Genomic DNA, 21,603 nt, shown 5'->3' with positions numbered 1-21,603 from the left:
TAAAGAGTGATATTATAAGTAAATTAGGGGAACAAAGAAGAGTTTACCTGCAGATTTATGGAAAAGGAAAGAATTTATGACTAAATGAGATTGAGAATATTACAAAATATAATATGAACAATTTTTATTATATTAAATCAAATTGAGAGAGACTCAGCCTAGAACTCAACAATCTGGCCTTCCCCAAAATTCTTCACTACCTTCTTCCCCAGCTGGAAGACAAGTGAAGACAAAGTGTCCATGGCTGTGGAACGCAGCTCTGGGCTCAGGTCCAGTGTCCGTACAATAGGGTGGATGATTCGGGATGCATAGTCAGTGAAATCCAGAGACTCAGTCAAGCGATCAACAGTCTCCAAGGCTGCCCTGAAATCAAATCAAAGGGAGAAGTGTCTGAGAGCCTGGGCTTCCTCCTCAGATCAGGGCATTCTGGATGAAATAGACTTAACATTGATTCCAGGGGGAAAGGGAGAGTTCGGATTTAATGACCTGGAGCATTTCAGTCTACAGAATGGAAGCTAAAATAACACCACAAAATATTCTCAGTAGCTTGAGAACTTAGAAGAAAATGTAAAGCTTTATCTGTTGACTGTTAGAGCCAAAGGGCAGCTGCTTACTTGCGAGCTGCTAAGGGAGCATCAGGGGCATCAAAGAGCTTCACAATCGGAGGCAAGAGCAGATGCAGGTAGTCATCCAGGTTGGCCCCAAATAGCTGGATTGCGTTCAACAGCTGGGAGAGGGAAACAAAAGGATGGTCACTAACCAAGCCTCAATGATCGGAAGAGGGAGTGGTACTAGGAGATAATCTTGTAAATGAGTCCTATTAGGTGCCTTTGAAACAGATGAACAAGTTTTTCTAATTCTTTACATTTCCTTAAATTAATGTACACATTGCATTCCCTGAGCATATGCCAGCCAGGCAGAAGGAAGGGACTGTTAGATAGGTGTGTGCCAGTCAGAGACAAAAAGGCACTTGCCATGGATGACCCTGTGCCCCAAGGTTAATTAATAGCATTGGCAACTCTCTCCCTGGCTGTGGAGTCCCATATGGAATGCTGTTTGTTCCACAGCACCTTCCTCTTAACTCCAACTCTAGACATTCACTTTACACTTATATGTAGGCCTCTATTCACTCAATCTTTATTATTTGGATAAAGTCTTGTGATTTCATTAGTTCCGAGAATTCCTAATATGGAAGTTCCCTCCACTGAAACAAATCTATGCACCAAATGTCACCAAAGGGATCCCTGAGCCTTTGGGAGGTGGAAAGCCTCACTGGGGTCACCTGGCTGGGACCTTTGATCCTGGGCCCTCCTGACTCTGAGGCCAACTTTCTTTGCCCATCATGCAGCCTCTTATTCCCTATATCCATTTCTGCCCATGGCAGTGGCTTTCTCTTGAGGCTTTAAAGGGAACTTTGGGCCTTTGTACAGTGTAAAGTCCTCCTCTAAAACCCCTGGGTACCCACCTTGATGGAGACAGTGCGTCCAGGGCTGCTGTCATGCATAAAGAGCCGAAGCATGTGAGGAATCAGCTGGGGCAGGTAGAGTTTGAATTCACCCCCAAGAGCCACCACAATCTGCTCGATAAGAAGGATGATTGTGCTCTGGATTGAGCTGTTCATAACCCAGAATTCCTATGGGGATATAGAAAGGAGGGATGTTCAAGTGAGGAATACCCAGCACAAAGTCTTCCCAGTTTCACTTGTGGGTAGGCCAAGCAAAAGGGACTTTTCTGTTCCCCACAATGGATGTGAGCCTGGACATGTCTGAGAGAAGTTCCCTCCCAATCACAGAAAGGTTGTAGGGGTATCATTAAGAGCTTTAGCTAGCTGATTGTAAAGTCAATGGAATGACTGCCAGGCATCAATGCAGGAAGGATCAACAGAATTAACAGAGCAAAGAGGGACTGGAAGGGGGAGAGGATGGTAACACTTTTCACTCAACCCAAGGCTGACATCTTCTGTGTGGCCAAATAAAAAACTCGTATTTTAAGCTCATCCCTTTCCACCAAACCTCCCAATGACAATATATGATGATAGAAGTAATGTTACTGTCTACTAATCATGACAAAGCAGATGGCAAGTTCTCTTGGGCCCTGAATAATTGAGGTTGGCTGTAAACAAAGGCATTTTTAGCAGCTTATATTAAAGGCACTATGGAAATTAAGTTCTTGTTACGAAGAGATCAAAAATTAATAAGGCAAAAACCAAGTCAGAAGGCCCTAGTAACATTTTCTTCTCTTCATTAAAAAAAAAAAGTGCCGTGGGGAAAAAAGCTCAGTCCTAGAAGGTGAGTGCAGCCCACAGAAGGCATCATTCTTCAGTCACTGGGAATTACAACAATGATTCACAGCCACCATGACTTATGGGATAACATTTTACTTCTGTCTGCCATCAAGAAAGTCCATCAACTCCCAGCTCTGCCTGAGGCGCCAGGTTGGCCACTGCTGCCGCCGCCAGACGCTAGCTGGATTATTACACACAAAGAGGACTTCTTTTCTCCATCCAGGGGGAGCTCATTAAATGCTCTGGATGCAGAACCCAAAGAATGGGGTCCCTGTTGTATGTGCACTACCCTGAGTGACAGTTTGCAGGTGTGGCCCCCCCCTCACACACAGTCCTGGCTTCAAAGCTGTGGATGAATAAATAAGTGAAAGATAACCTCAGCCACAGACCCCTGAGAATGCTTCTGCTTTTTTGATATAGCCCACCAGGCTCCTCAGAGTTCTAGAGGTACTCCTTGTGAGAGAGCTGCCCTGGGGCAGAGGGAGCCACACCATTCTTGATTACTTAAAGAGTTAATGGTGCTAAGCCTGGTAGTTAAAACCAGCAACTTTCCTTTTAGCTCTGAAGCTCCTCCTAAGCCAACTATAAAGCTGTGGTCTCAGAGGCCAGAAGACAATCTCCTGGTGTTTTCAGGGCTGAACAACTCTCAAGGTAACCTTCCCCAAAGACATTTAAATTACATGGTAGAAAAGAAGGGAAGGAAGCCTCTGCACCACTATACGCACAAAGAATGGCACTGAAGTCAATGGGAAGTCACTCTGGCAATAGTTTCCTCCATGCTATGAACCAGGTTAACAATAACCAAGTTGGCAAATGACCCCTTTCTCTCCCTCCAGCATTTCCATTCTTGAAAGGAGCTGGCTGAAATGTCCATTGCCTCCTCTTCCTCCTCAGTTCCTAACAATCTACCACTTTGGTGTGACTGAGATGGTTCATCCTACTGGCCTATGTTCAAGCCCCCAGCCTGACACTGCCTCAGTGTTAGAGCTGCCAGCTCTGTTAGGTATTAGATAAGCCATTAAGTCCTTTTCCTGCTGGTGGCTATTTTACCCACAGATTCAATCCTGGACACTGGTTTCAGGGACAACATTACCATTCTAAACCCAGCTGAATGTGTTTTGGATCAACTGTCCCCTGGGGCTTTTGGGGAAGCTTTTCGATGATAACAGTTCAGGAACAAATTCTGAGTCCCCTCTGGATTCGCCACCTGTGGCCAAGTTGAAAGGATATACAGTCAGCTTTACTCACCCTCATGAGGGTGACAATCTCATCCATGTAAGGTCTGATGTGGCTCCTCACAAAGGACACCAGCATCCCTAACTGCTGGAAGAGGAACTGAAAAGGAGAAGTTAGTGTTCAGCCCAAAGATGGCTCATTAATGACTTAAACCTGGGGAGGGGAAGGGAAGGGAAAGGTTTTTCATAGAACACAGATACCTGTTCTTTTCATTCAACCCTAATTTACCATCTTTCCAATTTGGTAAATAGACAGCTCTATATGATATGGAGGTTGTTTATTTGGGGCAAACTTTGCTTTTATTATCTCAGTAAAAACATCTTCTCTGCTTAGACAATTTTTATTGTGAATGTCATCAATATGTTTGTGGGGAAGTTTGGGATTCCCTAAAAAAAAAAGAAAGAAAAGAAAAAATACAACTAATTTATGTCTTCCAGAGATAGTATAAGTGTTATGACAAGTAAAGTGTTGGGAGAAAGGAAAAAAAAAGTGGCTCTACCTAGGCTGGTAATGCTCCCTATCATCAGCATCAAGTCAATAGTAGGGCTGAGGAGGGCGATGGAATGAGAAATGCCCTAGCCTGGTGGATCTGGGCTCCAGGCTAGGCTACTCCACTCTCTGGATCTGTGATCTCGGGCAAGCTTCTATATTTTCCAGATACTGAGCTCATTTGCATTTATAAAATGGGAAGGGCAAATGCTCTCCCAAGTCCCAGGGAATGCTCTAAGCATAAAAGAGATCCTATAATCCTGTATATAGCAGTGCTGTGAGAACCATAAACTGATTCCAATCTGAGACAGTGTTGTGGAGGGGTCACCTTCCCAAGCCCTTGGGAACTATCTTCATAGTAGCTTCACTAGTTTATTGTCATGAGCCGTTCTCAGATCACAAGCCTATCTAGCTAGTTTCACTTTTGAAAATGGAATGAGAGATATCTAAGGAACACTGATTTCTTATAAGGCTAATTAACCTGATGGAAGGTGGAAGCCTCGAGAAAGGGCACTGGCAGGAAACAGAAATGAATTCCAAGAGAGTTTGGGCAAACTGAATGCCTGAATGATGCATGTCTGCTTCCTGAAGCCAAAATGTAACAAATGCCTCAGGACAGCTCCTGACAGCTCAAGCTTGGGTTGGAGGTTCCAGGATTCTGATTCAATGGTCTAATTCCAATCTTCCAGGAATCTTCTTCCTCAAGAGCTTCAGACAGATAACATGCCATGACCAATGAGGAGGGAGAAACCAAGACTTCTAATCTAAGTATTCTCCAATTAAGTTTCCTCCACATAGTGAGGATGATAGACTTTAGGTAAAGGAACACCAAAGCATCAGTTTGGGTAAGGAAGTCAGAGAAAACCAAGTGATCACTGGAAGGAAAAGAGCTGCCCAACTCCTCTCAGAGGGCATAGCTAGGTTCTGATGAAGGAAATCTCCAAGTTGCCTGATTTGTGGAGGAGTGGCAACATTAACATTACTACCAGGCAATTGCATCACACTTGAATGGCCTGGATAGTCCCCTTATTCTCTTCTCTCTTAGCTTTACTAGTTTCTGTCATCTGAAAAATTAATATTTGGGAGAGAAAAAAAGTACTCTGGAAGGAGGGATAGTTTGGACCTTATAATTTTGGAAAACATGTTGAAAATTATTATTACATGTAAATGAGAAAATAAAATCTCTTAGAATTAAAAAACAAAGTACTCTGGGGCTTGGAGCAGGACAAGCATGCTGAGGGAACTATCCACAAGAAAGAAATTTTCCCTCTTGCCTCAAGGGAGAGCTGAGCAGTGGGAAAGTTTGATGAGTGGCCAACTCCTATGTGAAAAATTCGACCTTTTCTTTCCAAGTCATTTCCTCAGCTGGAATAAAACCCTCCATCTGACACATGCCTGATACTTTCAACTCTTTAAAAATAGAGTTTAGGGATATTATGCATTTGACTCCATCTGGAGAGAATGTGATGGATTTACCTGGACTAGTAGCTAGAATGCTCTCCTTCCCAGAGCCCTGACCACTGGCACCTGGAGCGGTGCCGAAGCAGGGAGGTATTCTGAGGTTAAAATAAAGCTGGAAGAGAGCAGTCATATCACTTGGAAGCAAGTAGGCTTTCTAGCTGCATAAACCAACAGTAGGGTAAAACAACAATCCTGGATCATTGTCCTAATGGATTCAATTTGACAAAAGGATGAGCCATTGGATCTCATCCAGCAAACTAAGATGACAAACAGCAATGGTTTCAAAATTTGAACCAAAGCCCCTATGGCAGTGATGGCAAACCTTTCAGAGACCTTAGAGTCTGAGTGCTCAAATGACAATCCTTATGCCCACCCCACCCCCCAACCTTACCCCAGAGTCAGGGGAGGGAGGAAGCTCTCCCATTGGGCTGCTGAACAGAGAGGCAGGTGATGGGAGAAATGTCCTTAGGTGCATGTGGAGATGGGGAAGGGAGCAGCTCCTTCTGGTACATTCAGGCACATGCACCATAGGTTTACCAACGTAGCCCTATAGGCAGTGGGGCAAACCCAGGAACAGAACTGGGTAAAGTTGGAATGTGGAAGGTATTCTTTCATGGAATGAATTGAGGCAAAATTACAGAAGGCATGGGGAAACCAAAAGAAACATTCCAAAGGAGCTGGAGGGAATGACAACTGAGATGAAGAGAGGTGCCAGGGAGACATTCCCTTGTCTACTTACTTCCCGAATGGCACCATCGCAGACTCGTATCACATTGAGGAATGTGGGCATCACCTGGGGGAGGAACTGAACGCACTTGAGTCCCAGGGATTTGAAGATGAAGGTGATGGCCTGAACCACCATGGTGTGATGGTGGGAGAGGGACTGGTCTCGGAAGATCCTCATTAAAGCCACCATCGACACAGCTGGGTAGAACTCATCGAGAGGCAAGTTGCCCATGTTCACCAGCATTTCACTGGTACTATAGTCAGCTGGAACAAAGCCAAAGAGATAGGCATTTAAATACTCATGGCTGACTTTGGGGAGGTGGGCAGCCCCCTCCCCCCCAAGCTGCTCTTTCTCACACTGCTATGTTTTTCATGATGTTAGAAGGGAAGAGAAATGTTCCAAGACCACCATCTTCATGGAAAGAAACAAATTGAGGGCCTTTCTCCATTGCCCAATAACAAGACCCTAAAAGGCTTCTTTGTGGGTTATGGGCCTTACAATGGTATGTGTCTGACTTAATATCTTATGGTTATTGTTCACTTCCTAGCAGCTAAAGCTACCAATAAAAATAACTACTCTACCAAATGAAAGTAATTGAAATTTAGTGGATTCATTTAAGCAAACATCTGTTCAACAGCTGCTTGGCCCTCAAACCCTTGGGGAATTCAGCTGAGTTAATAGAAAATTATACCTGAACAAAAAAATCAGGATCTTAAGGAGAAGGCCTGCAATTTAACAGGGGCCCAAGAGGAATAAGGACTTGAGCTGGCAAGAAGATGAGGGATTAAGGGCAGACGTGGGCAAGAAAGCAGGCCCTGAGCTTTCTCTTCCCAGTAACTTGGATCTGCTACGAAGGGAACAACGTGATATCACTTACTTAAGCTTCTTTCTGGGCCAGGGATGGGAGTGGGAGATTTCATCTCTTCAATGTAAGTTAAAAAATAAAGCTATAAATAAAGGCCTGTTTCACTGGTGAGGAATGGGTCCCTGAAGCTGCTGTCAAAGCTAAGGACAAATTTCTCCCTTTGAGAGGACAAAAATACTCTTACGAAAGGCAGTGAAGGCTAATGGATCTAGTATTTAGTGGAAATAAAAGAGCCCTGGGTATGAGTGTGTTACTGGTTTTCTGGGGAAATCTATCTTTCAAAAGGGAGAACAAATTCTGAACTTTATTTCCCAGGAGTGCTGTGGAAATGAATTATATCAAAGATACATTAGGGAAGTATAAGATGCCCACATCTTTCTCCTTCCTATACATGCTCTGAGAATTAAAAATAAAAACAGCTTAGGCATCTTAGAACTCTAGAAAAGACAAAGAATCTAAATAAGGAGAGTCCTCTTTTCCCCTCCAACCTTCTTCTCCCAACTCCCACCAGACTAGAAACTTTTGTCTCCCCTAGGGATTTTGCAGAGAATAAGCCCTTAATAGCTAGCTGTTCAACAAAACTGACTTTTCACTCATTCATGCCCTAATACCTTTGGGGACTACAGGGTACCCTGCCCAAGCTTCAATGTTCAGGGGCCTGGAAGGTGACTCAATTCTCCCCTTTACTTACAAGAATCCTGGCTGGATTTGGACTCGGATAAGCTGACAGCAGAAGCATCCCGAGACTGGTCAATCATGCCAATGTTCACTTTGTGCTTATAGGGATCCAAAGCACCCAAAAGACCCAACACACGGATAGCCTGTGTGTGAGGAAGAGAAGTAAACCAACCCCCTGTACACTGCAGCCAAAGATATAACATTGCCCTACCTGCCCTGATATTCTTTCTATGAGCCATGCAAATGAAACCCTTTCTTAGGCAGTGAAGTGATATGGTGGACACAGCTTTGGACCTGAAGGCAGAAGAACTGGATTCAAGCCCCATCTCAGATGCTTACTAGCTAGATGACCCTGAGCCAGTCACGTAAACAAAGCCTCAATTTCTTAATCTGGAAAAAGGGGATCATAGTTGTAGCATATAACTTGCAATTGTGAGGATCTATGCCAAGTGCTATCTAAATGCTGGCTATTATTGTCATCATTATTTTGACAAGCAGCTAATTGCATGCAATTGTAGCATAATCCTGTGTAAAACATACTGGGGGGCATCGAGGTGACACAGTAGATAAGACGACCAAGCCTGGAGTCAGAAGGACTTGGATTCACTCTTATTCTGGGAAAGTCACTTAATCTGATTTGCCTAGCTCTTGTCCTTCCGAGTTGTTACTAAGACAGAAAAGGTTTAAAAAAAAAAAGAAAACATAAAGGATGTGGAATGAGAGACTCAGGTACAATCTGGGCAGCCTTGGGCAAGTAAGTTACAACTTCTCTGGGCTTTGGTTTCCTTATCTAGTAAATGACAGACTTAGCCAAGATGACCTTTAAGCCCCAGGGTCTGTCTAAATCTAGAATCCTAAAATCATAGAAAGAAGGTGCATCTCAGGAAAATAAAAACATTCCAGATTTTCTCCTCTCTTCTGTTTCCACATATAGCTAAACTACTTTTAATTTTTCCTACCTCCCTTCGAGTGCCTTGATTCTGTTCGGTCTTCAGAAAGTTCAACAGCACCTCAAGCAAGGTTGGATATTTCCTGTAGGGCTCCACCACGTAGCCAGTGCTGGCCACCAGCTGCCCCAGGGTCCACAATGCTACCTGGAACCCAAGCAAAAATCGACAAGACATGTCTTTTTTGGAAAACAAGCATATGATCTCTTTGGGCACAACAAAAAGTTAGAAGCTCTGCCTAGAGTGGTTTCTCTGTAACCTGGAATGTCTTCTTGTAAAGCAGGGAGAGAGTTCTCTAAATCTGGGCAGGTTAAACAGCTGGCTAACCACAACCTCTACAGACAAGGGGAGCTACATAATGGCCTTTATCTCCCAACGGAGATCAAAAAACTTTTCTACAAGGACCTACAAGGAAAGGTTCTGGGGGTGATTCAAACATCAGATAGCCAGGAATAAACCAGGGCTGAAAAAAGGTACATTGAAAATCTGTCTTCCCTCTCAATATGTAGTTATTAAGTACCTACTATGTGACAAACACAGGGCTAAGTGGGGGCAGTTTCGGGTTTGGGGGGAGGGGAAGGGGTGCCAGGAATAGACAAAAAGTACAACAGCCCCTTTTCTCAGTTTTTCCAATATGTCAACATCTAATGGGTCCTAGCACATGGTGGGTATGGAATCTTGGAGCTGTAATCATTTAGACCCACTCAACATTGGAAGAATCCTGTTCAAACATAGCTATCCCTGGAAAATCTGAGGTGATGGGCAGCCCATTATCTCCCATGATACCCAAACTACTTTTTGGCCTGTTTTAATTGTTAGAAAAACTTTTTCTCTATCAGGGCTCAACCTATCCTCTCTATAACTTCTACCAATTGTGTCCCAGGGGGAGGGGGAGCATGGAACACCCAGAAGAAACCCAATCCCTCCATGCCAAGAAAGACCTTCAACTATTTAAAAACTCGTGTGTCCCTCTCCACATACACACTCCTCTGAGCTAAATATTCCACAGTCCAGCCCCAGAACTCCAGTGTGCCAAGAGGAGAAAAATGGGATGTTGGGACTGGAGAGCTGTCTTTCCAGATCCTTTCTGGAGTGCTCTGATATAATGACCTGGGGAATCTTGTTCTGGCAGCCTTGGCTAAGGAAGGGTCAGGCCACCAAACCTTGAATCTGTGAGGATTAGAGCCTGGGAACGGACAATGACCTTTCTAGAGAGTTGTCTCTGTACAGACCAAATGGACTGACACTCCTTCCTTCCATCCATCCAGTTGCCCTCATCAAACAATCTGAGAAGTTTCTTATCCATCATCATCTCCTGGAAAGGAAGAGCTGGCAAGGGCCACAAACAAGTCTTTGTCCCCAGCCTCAACATCTCAAGGCTAGCTGGGCCTTATTTCCTGTCCAAGCTCTTTATGAAGCCATATCCCTGGCCCAGCTAGCCAAGTGTTCATTGTAGAGAGGACCATCTCCTAATGGTTTCCTTTTGTCCTCACAGAGTGAAAGAATGTTGTAGATAGCATGACTTGGGCTAAACTCAAGGTTTCTGATACTCATTTAAACATGGAGAAAGTCATACCAGGAAGGCTATCCTGAACTAATTCGATGCAATCAATTCAACAAGCATTTGTTAAATGCTAACATATGCAAGCCCCTGGGAATAAAAAATAGAAAAAAAGAGTTCCTACCCTCAACACCTTATGAATTAATAGGAAAACTTAAGCCGGAAAGGTTAAGTATGTAAATACTTACACGAGGAGAGGAAGAACAAGCACTAAAAGCTAGGGGAGTCAGGAGAGGTGGCCCACAGGACACTGCACCAGGACTAAGCTTTCACAGAGTAAGGATTCCAAGAGCTCCCTCTCCTCAGGTAAGAAAGGAGGGAGTGTATTCTAGGCATAGAGTGTATGAGGACAAAGGTAGGGAGGGGGGATGGAGCGCTGGGTTCAGGGGTCCAGAAGATAGACTACCTGTAGGGTAGTAAGCAGTTAGCTTGGAAAGATGGGCTGAGGTCAGACTGGGTAGGGCTTTAGGAAGGCAGGCAGGATCTATCTAGCACCATCTATGTGCCAGGCACTGCATGCTAAGGCCCTTACAAACATGATCTCATTGGATTCTCGAACACTCCTGGTGGAAGGGGCTATCATTATCATCCCATTTTACAGGTGAGGAAAGTGGAAGTGAAGGAGGTGAAATGACAGGGCAGCAGGCCCAGCACTCTGGGCACCATGGCACCCCCTAGAGACTAAATCCAAGAGTGACAAAGACAGGACAGCTTTAGGAACATTTAACTACTTTGTATACATCTGAACCTATTCACTTTATGCCATCTACTCGATTAGAATGCAAGCCCTTGGGAGCAGAGAATGTCTCAATCTTTGTTCTTTTAATCTCCACATCCAGCCCAGGTCAAAGGAAATCCTGAACTGATCACAGGAGATGATGAGGTTGCAAAGAAAAAAGTCTAAAAGGTACTGTTCTCAGGATAACCACCAACCCTGGATCCAGGCTATTCTTCCCTGTGGGTCATCCCCACCAGGCCCTCCATCTCCCTATTGGTTCCATTTTTTCCCCACACCCTCTCTCCTATCCCTCATCTCCACCCTCCATCAACCCTTCCCCCCAGCCTGTCCCTAGAGAATAGAAGCACTCACCTGCCTCTTGGCCAGTAGAGAAGAGTCCTGCAGCATGTCCATGATGATGATAAAGAGTTCATCCACCCATTTCCGCATTTCCAAGCCACTTACCTGTGGGAAGAGAGGGAGGGAGCTTCCATTAAACTTCTCTACACACTGATAACAGGAGCAGGTTGGAAAGCCTGATCCTGGAAGTACTCCCATGCCCTCAGAGGACAAACAGCGTTCTTCTGTCAAGAAGCAGGGGGATCCTTACCTGGGCCAGCTCTCCTATCGTAGCCAAGACATTATTGATCACCCCTGGGTTTGGGTCAGGGTCTGGGTCTTTCAGCTTCAGAATTAAAGCCTCAGGAAGACACAAGAAAAGGCAGCAGATGAATATCCACAGAAGAGATCACTTCCTTATATCAATTTGTCCTCAAAGGCCACCTCCTAAAGGCCCAATTCAACTTGATTCACTATGCTTTTTTCAGGGTGAAGGTCTATCTGAAGCATGGATGCTTACCCTTTTCCCTACCAAGACCATAAGATTAACCTAAGTGAGAGTTGAGAGTAATACAACTGAAAATATTGCACCTCATTCCTATAAATTACGTTTGGATGATAATTTATAGATGTAAACATTAGGAAATGGCTCATGCTATTTAAAATCACACCTTCACCTGTTAAATTTTTTAGTAGCTATTCCCTCCCAGCCCCTCCCCAAGCTCCTCCCCAATCCTGTCTCACATCTTGGAATTTCGTGTACTTGAATATCATTCTATTTTTGGACTAGACCTGTGAATTCATTGTTCTAAGGAATTCCTGTTGGGGAAAATCCATGTACCAAAGCATGTCCATACAAGGCTATGCAACCTATAGTCTGAGTCTAGGGCATTTGCCTCAGGGGAGTTATCCAGCTGGTTTGTGTGAGAGGAGAGGTTGTGCTGGCCTTAGAGCCAGCTCTCCACCATCCATGGCTGCTTCTTGTAATTACAAGTTTCCTGAAGGGGCTGCATTTTGTAGGGTGTTCAAGACCTTCCTGGGGTTGAGTATTTCCTATCTAGAGTTTGCCTCCATGACAACAGCAGAGATTAGCTGGTTAGCTGTCTATATTACTTGAAATCACTTCCCCAACAGTGCACATTATGCTAGCAAAGAGAAAGCAAGTTGCCATGGTAAGACAAAAAGGTGATCACTGCCCAAGTCTTCTCTACCTTCAAAATGGGCTCCATGTAAGGACGAATGAGCCGGGGAGCATTGGAAACCAAGTGCCCCAGCATTCTAGCACTCTGTTCTTTGATTCTTCCTACTCCACTGTGTTCCAGTTCAGTCAAAATCTGAAGGAAAGGACAACATTTTGTCATGACAAGGGAAATTCTAGAAGAAAGGCATTCCTTAGAGAAACAGCAAAAGCAACCAGGACTCAGGAAGGGTCACCACATGTCATCCCAGAATTTTGGAGGGGCCTCTTAACAAACTGGGACTGGGAGAGAAACCTGCCCGACACCATCCTCTTCCATATCCACTGGAAAGTTTCTCAGTGCTCCCTGCAAGACAGCCTAACAACCTTTGGACAGCTGGCCACAGTGGAGGGGGGCAATGCTCTCCAACAATGAGGAATGAAGGCTATAAAGACCACCATTTTAAAAGGGAGAGTCATAACCAGGGATGGGCACCATGGTGTAACAGCTACTATGTTAAAATCCACTATGTCAATGATGTGAAAGATTTAAAATATAATTGCAAAAATCTGTTGGGTTTTCTTAGCCTGGGAAGCACTGTGGGGGAAGGGAGATGGAAACCAGAACTCATTCATAAGTGAGTGTGTCCAGGGTGATATCCATTAAATGTCAACAAGTTAAGGCTCTGATGATTGTGTTCTCAACTCAACAGAGCAACATTCCCATAAACCTTTGGGTGTTGCAGGTGCTGAGCAACAAGAAAAATAGCATCCATGGCTTCCAGTTATTTTACTCTAAAGAAGAGCATTGGTATTGGTGGTCAGTGCCTAATGGTTTAGTATTTGTGTAAATTAAGGATACTGACTTACAAACCAAGCTTCTCTTTTCCCCTGGCAACACTGAATTGTTCTTAGATTACTGGCAAACAGCAGCAAAAGGGAGAGGGGGTTGCTGGTGGCAGATCCATTGAGAGTAGGGAAAGGTGGTATGGAAGAAGAAGATTAATTAACCTGGAAGTATTCTCACCAGGCTGCAGCTTATTTTACAGAGGTGGAGAGGGAAGAATGAAGCCCCAGCAGTTAAGTGACTTGATCAAAGTCATACAGGTAGCAAGTAATAAAGCCAGGATGTGAACTCATCTTCTGATGGCCAATCCCAAGTTCTTCCCACAGCATCATTCTACACTCACAAAGTTTTGAGGATCTAACTAGTCCCATGATCCCCAGCCTCATCACTGTACCATTCTATAAATGACCCTCTGAGCAATTACTCTGAGGTATCAAGAAAAATTAAAACCATACCTCTTCTTTGTGTACCAAAACAAGACAATGAGATTGTTGAACATTTTTTTCCTTTAAATGTTCCTTCGAGTTCAGCAACCTGAAAAACTCATCCACCTCTATTTTCTAGCAGAAGTTATGCAAAGCATCACTCTTAATATATTTAGTGCCACCATGAAGCCTGCCTGCCTTCATCTACTCAGCTAGAAATGCACCTTCCTTCCCAGGCTCTCATCCTTCTAGGACTTCTGGACCTTTATCTTCCATTGGGATTTACAATTACTGGTGAGACCATCCAGCCTCCAAGAAGTATGAGCTCCTAGAGGGCAAGGATTGCATTGTTGTTCATTTCATACCTCTAGCACTCAGAACAGAGTTTCATGGAAAACCTTTAAATTGAAATCAGTTGTTCTCAATGGAGTTTGTTAGAACAAAATGTGCTTATTAAACTAGCTCATTTTAAACTGAGCCTCTCCTTACACTTCTGTTCTTAAGATAATACAGATGTACGAGTTACTGGGCATGGGTTTAGTCAGGAAGATCAAATCCAGCCCGCAACACTTACAAGCTGTAGAACCCAAGAGAAGTTCTAGGCTTTAGATTCATTATATATGCCAAATGGGGATGTGTAGTCCCTCTTTTGCAGGGTTGCTGTGAGTTTCAAATGAAATGACATATGTAGTTGTAATTTTTTTTTTAATCCGTACCTTTTTAGTATCAATTTTAAGACAGAAGAGTGGCAAGGGCTGGGCAATTGGGGTTAAGTGACTTGTCCAGGGACACACAGCAAGGATGTGTCTGAGGCCAAATGTGAACTCAGGGCCTCATGACCCCAGGTTTGAGTGCTCTATCCACTGTGCTACCTACCTGCCCCTATATATGTAGTTTGGTAAACCTTAAAGCAAGGCTTTTAAAGTCCTTCACAAACTACTTCCCTTATTCCCCCCACATTTTCCAGTCTTCTTATTCCTTACTGCCCTACAAATACTCTGTGACTCAGTAACACTGATTTTTTTATTGTTCATCACACAAGACAGTTCCAAGCATTTTCTCTAGCCATCCTATGTCTGGAATGCCCTCTCTCATCTCTGCATCCTGCCTTCCTACTTCAAGACCCAGCTCAAAATTCACTATCTTCAAGAAGTCTTTTCTGATCCCTCTAAATGCCAGTGCCTTTCCTATGGTGACTATCTCCAATTTACCATATATATATATATGTATATGTATATATGTATACATATATACCTACATCTATATCTATCTATCTATCTATCTATCTATCTATCTATCTATCTATCTATCTATCTATCTATCTATCTATCTATCTATCTTTATCTTGTAAAAACACTTGCTTGCATATCTCCTTTCAGACTGTGAGTTCCTTGAGAGCAGGGATTATCCATCTTTTTTTTGCCTTTCTCTGTTAGCATGGTGCTTGGAACTTGTTTTTTAAAATGTATTAAAAAAAAAAAAACCCTTACTTTCTGTCTTCATAACAACTCTAAAGTCAGAAGGGCAAAGGCTAGGCAAATGGGGTTAAGTGACTTGCCCAAGGTCACACAGCTAAGAAGTATGTGAGGTCAGATTTGAGCCCAGGTTCTCCTGACTCCAGGCCTGGCACTCTCTACACTGTGCCATCTAGCTGCCCCTAAAACATATATATTGATAACGGTATTTCAACATAATTGGTTTCCTTTGTAGTTCTCTGTACTTTATTTGAAAACATTTTTTAGAAAGGGTCCAGGGTCTTCACCAGAGAGCTAACTTCTGCCTCAAAGCCAGGTCTAAATGTCAACAATTAGAACCCTTAATAAGGTCAGGCAATCAATTAAACCACTACTGAAACACATCATTGGGCTGCAGGGCAAGTTTATGAAGTGACCCCTCCCTGACTGGGGAATTCCCTCTAAGGAAATAGGTTCACCGTTGCTTGTTCTAATCAACTAGATGCCAAGAAGGTGAAACCATTTTAGGTATCCCAGGGCCCAGTATCTTTTTCATATGTTCATCCCTCTTCCTTCCCCTACCCACCATGGTCAGCCCTTGGGCTGTCCATCCCATTTGGGAGCTGCAATTTCCCCATTATCCTTTTCAAGAGTCAGGCCTTTACCTGAATGAGCATCTTCCTCAGGAAAGGCATGACAAAGGCAGGGTTCATGCTGCTGAGGCGGCCCACAGTGCAGATGGCCAGTTCCCGGATCTCAAACACCTGGTCATTAAGGGCCACAAACAAGGCCTGCAGATTCTCTGCCTGGGCTAAGTGAGCATCAAAGCGTTCATCCAGGGAGGCCAAGACACAGTAACGGATGTCAGGGTCTGGAACAGCAAGGAACAGCTTGACTACATGTTTACCTGCTCAGTCTTGCTTCTTTCAAGTTAGTCAATTCAATAGATAATGTACTAAGTGCTTACTATGTGTTAGGTACTGAGGATATGAAGACAGAAACAGTTCCTGCCATCAAAGAGCTCACATTCTACTGGGGTAGGAAGAGTAGTACTTATAGAGATGTTTGTACAAAGCCATTTCTGGAAGAAGGAAGCATTAAGAAATGTGGGGATCAGCAATGGTTTTGCATAAAATGGAATAACTGAGCCATGCCTTGACAGTCCTTAAGGATTCTGAAAGGGGAAGGTGAGGAGAAAACTCCAGGCATGGGAGAGTGAGAGAGATTGAGAGAGCAAGCACCAGAGATGAAAGATGACACCTGAGTCCAGGGAACACTGAGTAGGGCAGTTTGGCTGGAGTCTAAGGGCATGAGGGGAAAAATATGATAAAGTCTGGAAAGGGAGCCAGAGTTTGGACTCTGATCTGTAGGCAGTAGGGGAGTGACCTGATCAGACCTGTCTTAGCAATTTTCAACCCAGTGGAGGATGTATGGGAGAAAGAGTAGAAACAAGAAAGACAACCAAGAGGCTAGGCAATAAGTGATGAGGGCCTGAACAAAGGTTCTGAAGAGGTGAGCGAAGGGAACAGAGAGGAGTCATGTAGAATTGACAAAATATACCAACATGAGTGATGAGGGAGAGAGGAGAGTTGAAGTGATTCCAAGGCTACAAACCTGAAGGACTAGAAGGGTGGTGGTCACCTCAATCTTCCAACTATCCAGGTTTGAAACCCTCTAAGACCCTTCAGCAAATTTCTAAATCTTATACCTATTACCACCATCCCAGCTAGGAAAGTTCCTGACAGCCTTCTCTCATTTGGCCCTCTGAACTTTTTCTGCCAGTAGAAATAAAAGGGAATGGAATGAAATAAAAGACAGATTGATTTCAAGCATAAGGGCCAGGATTGTCTGCAACTGCCAAATTCAAAACTTCTGGAAAGAATTATTTCACCTTCAAGGTTGGATGAAGGCAAGTCTCTCTTTAACAGAGAAGACTCTGGCCCACTTAAATCTATAACTGTTTTTTAAAAGGAAACTCAGGCTAAGGCCAATATCCATGAAGTTAGAGAGAAGACGGATGGCAGCCACAGAAAGCTGAAATGATGCTGGTTAGACAATGACAGGAGCTATAAAAATAGGCCTTGGCAACCATCTAGTTCAACCTTCTCACTATTACTGAGGCAGCATCCCATCCCATCCCATCCCATCCTCCTGAGGTTAAGTGATGTGCCCATAAGCAGAAAGCAGTGGAATTGGGATTCAAATTGAGATCTTGACTCAAAATTCAGTTCATTTTGCCATTCTGAATTACTGAGTAGTCAAAGAATTTGAATTTACTTTATTTGAAAATTTCTCTATTTGTAAGGAGAGTAACACATGTATCATAAAGACAGAGACCCAAAAGAGATAGATGGTAAACTTTTTTGAAGGTAGAGACCACATCTGTAAGACTCACTGAATAGAACCCAGCCCAGAATGAAGGGCAAACAGGTTCTCAAAGTATTAGATATGACAATTTCAATGCTCCTAGGTTCTTAAAGCCATAGCTTCTTCCCCCCCCCCCCCCCCCCCCATAAACCCATTCTGCAAATATGCTTTACCTGGGTCTGTTATTCCAACCACGAGTAATTTGCTGAGTACATCTGCTACCACCTGCACTGCTGTCTGGCTGACCACATGCGCATGGCCACTGATGAGGTGGATGGAGGGTGTGAGCAGGCGCGAGCAGGTACGGGCTGCCTCCATGCGGATCTCCTTGTGCTCACTGTTCAGAAAATGATCAGCACAATGGCGGACAAACTGGGTCAGAGAATGACCTGGGTGCACAAAGGGAGAGAAAACAAGGTGGATGTTGTTTGGTATTTCAAATACAACTGCTATTGGCTAGCTGGACCTCTCACTTCATAGTCAGTAGTCCAGTTTTCAAGAAGATACAGGTCATGCTCTCCCTTAGTCTCCACTTCCTGGTTTCCATCATGTCCCAGCAAAATCTTCACCTTCTATCGAAAGCCTTTCCCCGTCCCCCTTAAGCCTAGTGCTTTCTTTCTCTTAATATTTCCTATTTATCTGGTATATCTGCTTGTTTGTACAGAGTGGTTCAGTTGTCTTCCTAACAGGCTGTGAAGGAGGTCAGGGAATGTCTGTGGCCTTTTTTGACCCCTCCCCCCCAGCAGACTGCCTGGCACAGAGCAAACACTTCAAGATATGAACTGACCGATCATTCTCTTTCTAGGAGGAGAAAATAAACCCTGAAAGGGCAGGGTGGCAGGCAGAGAGAAGGGAATCTCCGTTGCAATAAAGCAAGTGAGTTTTAGCTCTCCTTGCTCTGTATTTTCCCAGATAGGATGATTCAATGATTTCTGATTCTTTGAGAAGGGACCTTAAATACTGAGAAGGTAATCTGCTGTAGATACTTCCTCTTCATTAGAAGGCAAGCCTTGGGTGCTATTTAAGGCAGGCAGGGTACTGATAGGAAGGGGGTCAGGGGAAGATGGCTTCGAGCAGAGTGCTTTCCTGAAGTGGTAAGCAGCACTTAGCTGCCCAGACCCCACATTTCACAAGTTTGCTTTCCTGTACTGAAATATCTCCTAAGCCATTGAGAGGGCTCATTAGAGTCCTGCAATGTCATTCTCTAATGACAGCAGGCACAAGAAAACTTAAAGGGCCACAGCAGCCTCCAGAAGAGGAAGAAGCCTGGGTGTGCCTGCTGACAGTGGCTCCCAAAGTCACTGGGCAGGCTGCCACGGGGCATCATCAGGTGTTGCTCCAGAGCAATGCCCAACCCCTGAATGAATACGGGGCAAGGGAAAACAAAAACCTTGGGGAGACATGACTGTGGCCCAGGAGACAACTGTCCTCACTTCAAAGACCTTCAGTTATATCTCTGGCAATCCCCTCCCCACCCATTTCAGGCTCTTAAAGCTCAACTCTTTAAGTTCCACTTTGGTGTAGCCCATTCTCTGGCCTGGGGCTCCCAGGCTCAACACCTTTGTCTCTCACCTTCAAATTCAAAGCTTCCCAGGGTTCGGAGGGCCAGAGTGATGCTCCCCACATCACTGGCCTCAGGGAGGCTGGTAAGGCTAGGGGAGGCCAGCTGGTGGGCCAGGCCCTTGGGCATCCCGGGGTGCCGGAGGGGCTTGTGCATGAGGACGAGGGAGAGCATCTTGAGCAGACCATCCTGGATGTCTTTCTTCAGCTGTGGAATCTGCCGGCTCAGGTCATAGAGTACAGCGGTCAGGGCAGGGCTGGGGAGAGGAGAGGTAGGGACTGGGCTGAGCCAGTGCTGGGGATGCAACTCCACAGCCTGCTTTGTCCAAGGTCTGGCAATTGCTACCTGACTGATCAGTCTGGGCTCAGGAAGCAATAAGTTCCAACAAGAAAGGCCAATCTGCAAACCCCCTTGTATATTCACGGGTAGTTCCTTTTTGAGTCCGAACTCATAAGTAGCCAGAGATGGAGTCATATCATTAGGTTTCATGGGCAGAGAAGCAAAATGGGATTTGGAAAGCTAAAGCTGCTAGGCCAAGGTAGACCAGCTCATGACCTTGCCAGATTTGGGTCAGACAACAAGGAAGTAGACCCCTTCAAGGGAAGGTCTTACCTGCTCTGAGCCCCACAGAGGCTACATTCAGACACATACCTCAGTCCCACGGCCAGCATGGGCTCTAGAAGCTCCTTGATATCCTGCTGGATGCCTGGCCCCATTGCTCGGGCCAACATGCTGATGCAGGTGAAGACAGTGGCATCCACCTGAATTGCCTTCTGTCTCCTGTGGGGAAACAAGGTCATGGCCAACTCGAACAGAGAAGTTACCTGCCTTACTCCCAGCCTCAGAATCACTCTTGGGGTTGATAAGTGGAAGATATTTAGGTACTGATCCATGGGGTCAGGATCACTGCTCAGAGAAGCAGGACCAACCCTAAATGCCACCTTTGAGACCTCCCGACTTTTTAAGAGTACTAAGGATTACATTCCCCAGTTCTCAGAGAGGTATGTAAAATTTGGGGAAATTGAACGATTTGAAGGTGGTAATTCCAAAACAAGAGAGCAGGGAATGGGGCATCAGTGCTGTTGCTCCCAGAGCAGAGCACCCTTCCCTAGATCTTGACTCACTCTCCAACTCAACTCTGAGAATTGGAATGGAAGAGAAGAGTCTTGGTAATATCTTGGACTAACAAGTCATTCATCCAGCTTCTGCAGGGGATTGCGTTCCTCTGAATTGGGGTTCCTAAGGCTGCCTATTTCACCCAGGGGCAGATTTAACATTAGAGGGTTTTTCTCTTCCACCCACTGCTCCTGGCTCTATCTAAGGCCAAGCAGAACAAGTCTCAGCTTTCTTCTTTGTGTCTGCCCTTCCAATATCTGAAGAACCCCAAGATGAGAGAAGACATGACATGAATGGTGCCTTGCCACGATGGTACACAGTACTGTCTGTTAACACTTTTCCTATAATGCAGAGCTCAGAAGGGAGCCCACCAGGTATGGCCAGAGCAGAACAGTAGACAAGGGAACTTTCTTTTTTATGCATATAGCATTTTAGACACTATTATATCAGTCATGTCAATGACAACTGCCACCTTCTTTTTTTCTTTTTTTGGCCTGTGCCTGTGATTTTCTCTCGTATGAGGGATACCTGACTTGGAAATTCTCTTCACTGATATAGGTTAGCATATGTAATTCATAGTTTTAGAGAGCCCTGAGAAGTTCAGTGATTTGTGGATCTTGATTCGCCACAAAATTCTGCCTCCCACTACTCCCTTACATTTATATCCTGTTTTTAACTTTTCTAAACTTCTGATATATATGACCTTATTATAGGCAAGGTCTAATCCCTGCCCTAGCTCACTTGAGGGCCTAAAAATGAAGGGGTACTTTCCCCATAACCATTAGCCTTTACATCCAGAGATTAATATCAAAGAAGAGCTTAGATTGACATGGAAATTGCCACAGGAAATCCCCTCAAGCCAGACAAGGCCAATGATTATAAGCAAGATACTTACTTAGGGGCAAAGTCCTTGGGTGGGAGAGCTGCACGAATGATCTCCAGCACACGGGGCAAATAGACCTTAAATTCAGATCTCACAGCCACAGAGAGTAAGCCAAGGGCCTGGAAAGCAGCTGTGCGTTCTTTCTCCTTCTTGACACAGCTGAGAACATGGTTCATGGTGTCATGGAGATACTGAGTATCTGAAGATAAAACAGAAAAGAATCTGGGTCTAGGCTTGAGCTGTTTTATATCATTTACCTTTTGAGGGGGGCATGGGACAAACTGGGAAAGGTCAACAGATGGATTCAAGAAGCTCCCACAATTCTACTGAGAAACACCAGCCTTATGCTAAAGACCTACAAAGCACTTTTGGAAAGTGCCAAAGCAATGTTAAAAAGAAGACAATTTTAGTGTCTTCAGAGCAATGCGGAATGATTACCTTGCTATTAAGCCTTTCTGCAGGCTTATT

The 21,603-nt window shown here is 44.5% G+C and overlaps 1 protein-coding gene across 1 annotated transcript in view; it reads right to left on the bottom strand.

Annotated features, from left to right (window-relative positions):
• MTOR (mechanistic target of rapamycin kinase) overlaps window positions 1-21,603 on the bottom strand; it is a 117,334-nt gene that overhangs the window by 84,094 nt on the left and 11,637 nt on the right. Inside the window, exons 9-23 of the mRNA XM_007491434.2 lie at window positions 21,148-21,334; window positions 19,788-19,916; window positions 19,148-19,392; window positions 17,749-17,964; window positions 15,874-16,079; window positions 12,517-12,639; window positions 11,577-11,666; window positions 11,339-11,431; window positions 8,700-8,834; window positions 7,754-7,883; window positions 6,210-6,460; window positions 3,533-3,619; window positions 1,466-1,633; window positions 615-727; window positions 201-363 (exon numbers count right to left, since the gene is read on the bottom strand). Of these exons, the coding sequence (XP_007491496.2) occupies window positions 201-363; window positions 615-727; window positions 1,466-1,633; window positions 3,533-3,619; window positions 6,210-6,460; window positions 7,754-7,883; window positions 8,700-8,834; window positions 11,339-11,431; window positions 11,577-11,666; window positions 12,517-12,639; window positions 15,874-16,079; window positions 17,749-17,964; window positions 19,148-19,392; window positions 19,788-19,916; window positions 21,148-21,334 (2,336 nt within the window). The remainder of the gene's footprint in view (window positions 1-200; window positions 364-614; window positions 728-1,465; window positions 1,634-3,532; window positions 3,620-6,209; window positions 6,461-7,753; window positions 7,884-8,699; window positions 8,835-11,338; window positions 11,432-11,576; window positions 11,667-12,516; window positions 12,640-15,873; window positions 16,080-17,748; window positions 17,965-19,147; window positions 19,393-19,787; window positions 19,917-21,147; window positions 21,335-21,603) is intronic.

This window comes from Monodelphis domestica, chromosome 4 (assembly GCF_027887165.1).
Source record: "Monodelphis domestica isolate mMonDom1 chromosome 4, mMonDom1.pri, whole genome shotgun sequence".
Lineage (NCBI taxonomy): Eukaryota > Metazoa > Chordata > Mammalia > Didelphimorphia > Didelphidae > Monodelphis > Monodelphis domestica.
This window is presented reverse-complemented; position numbering and strand designations above follow the sequence as displayed.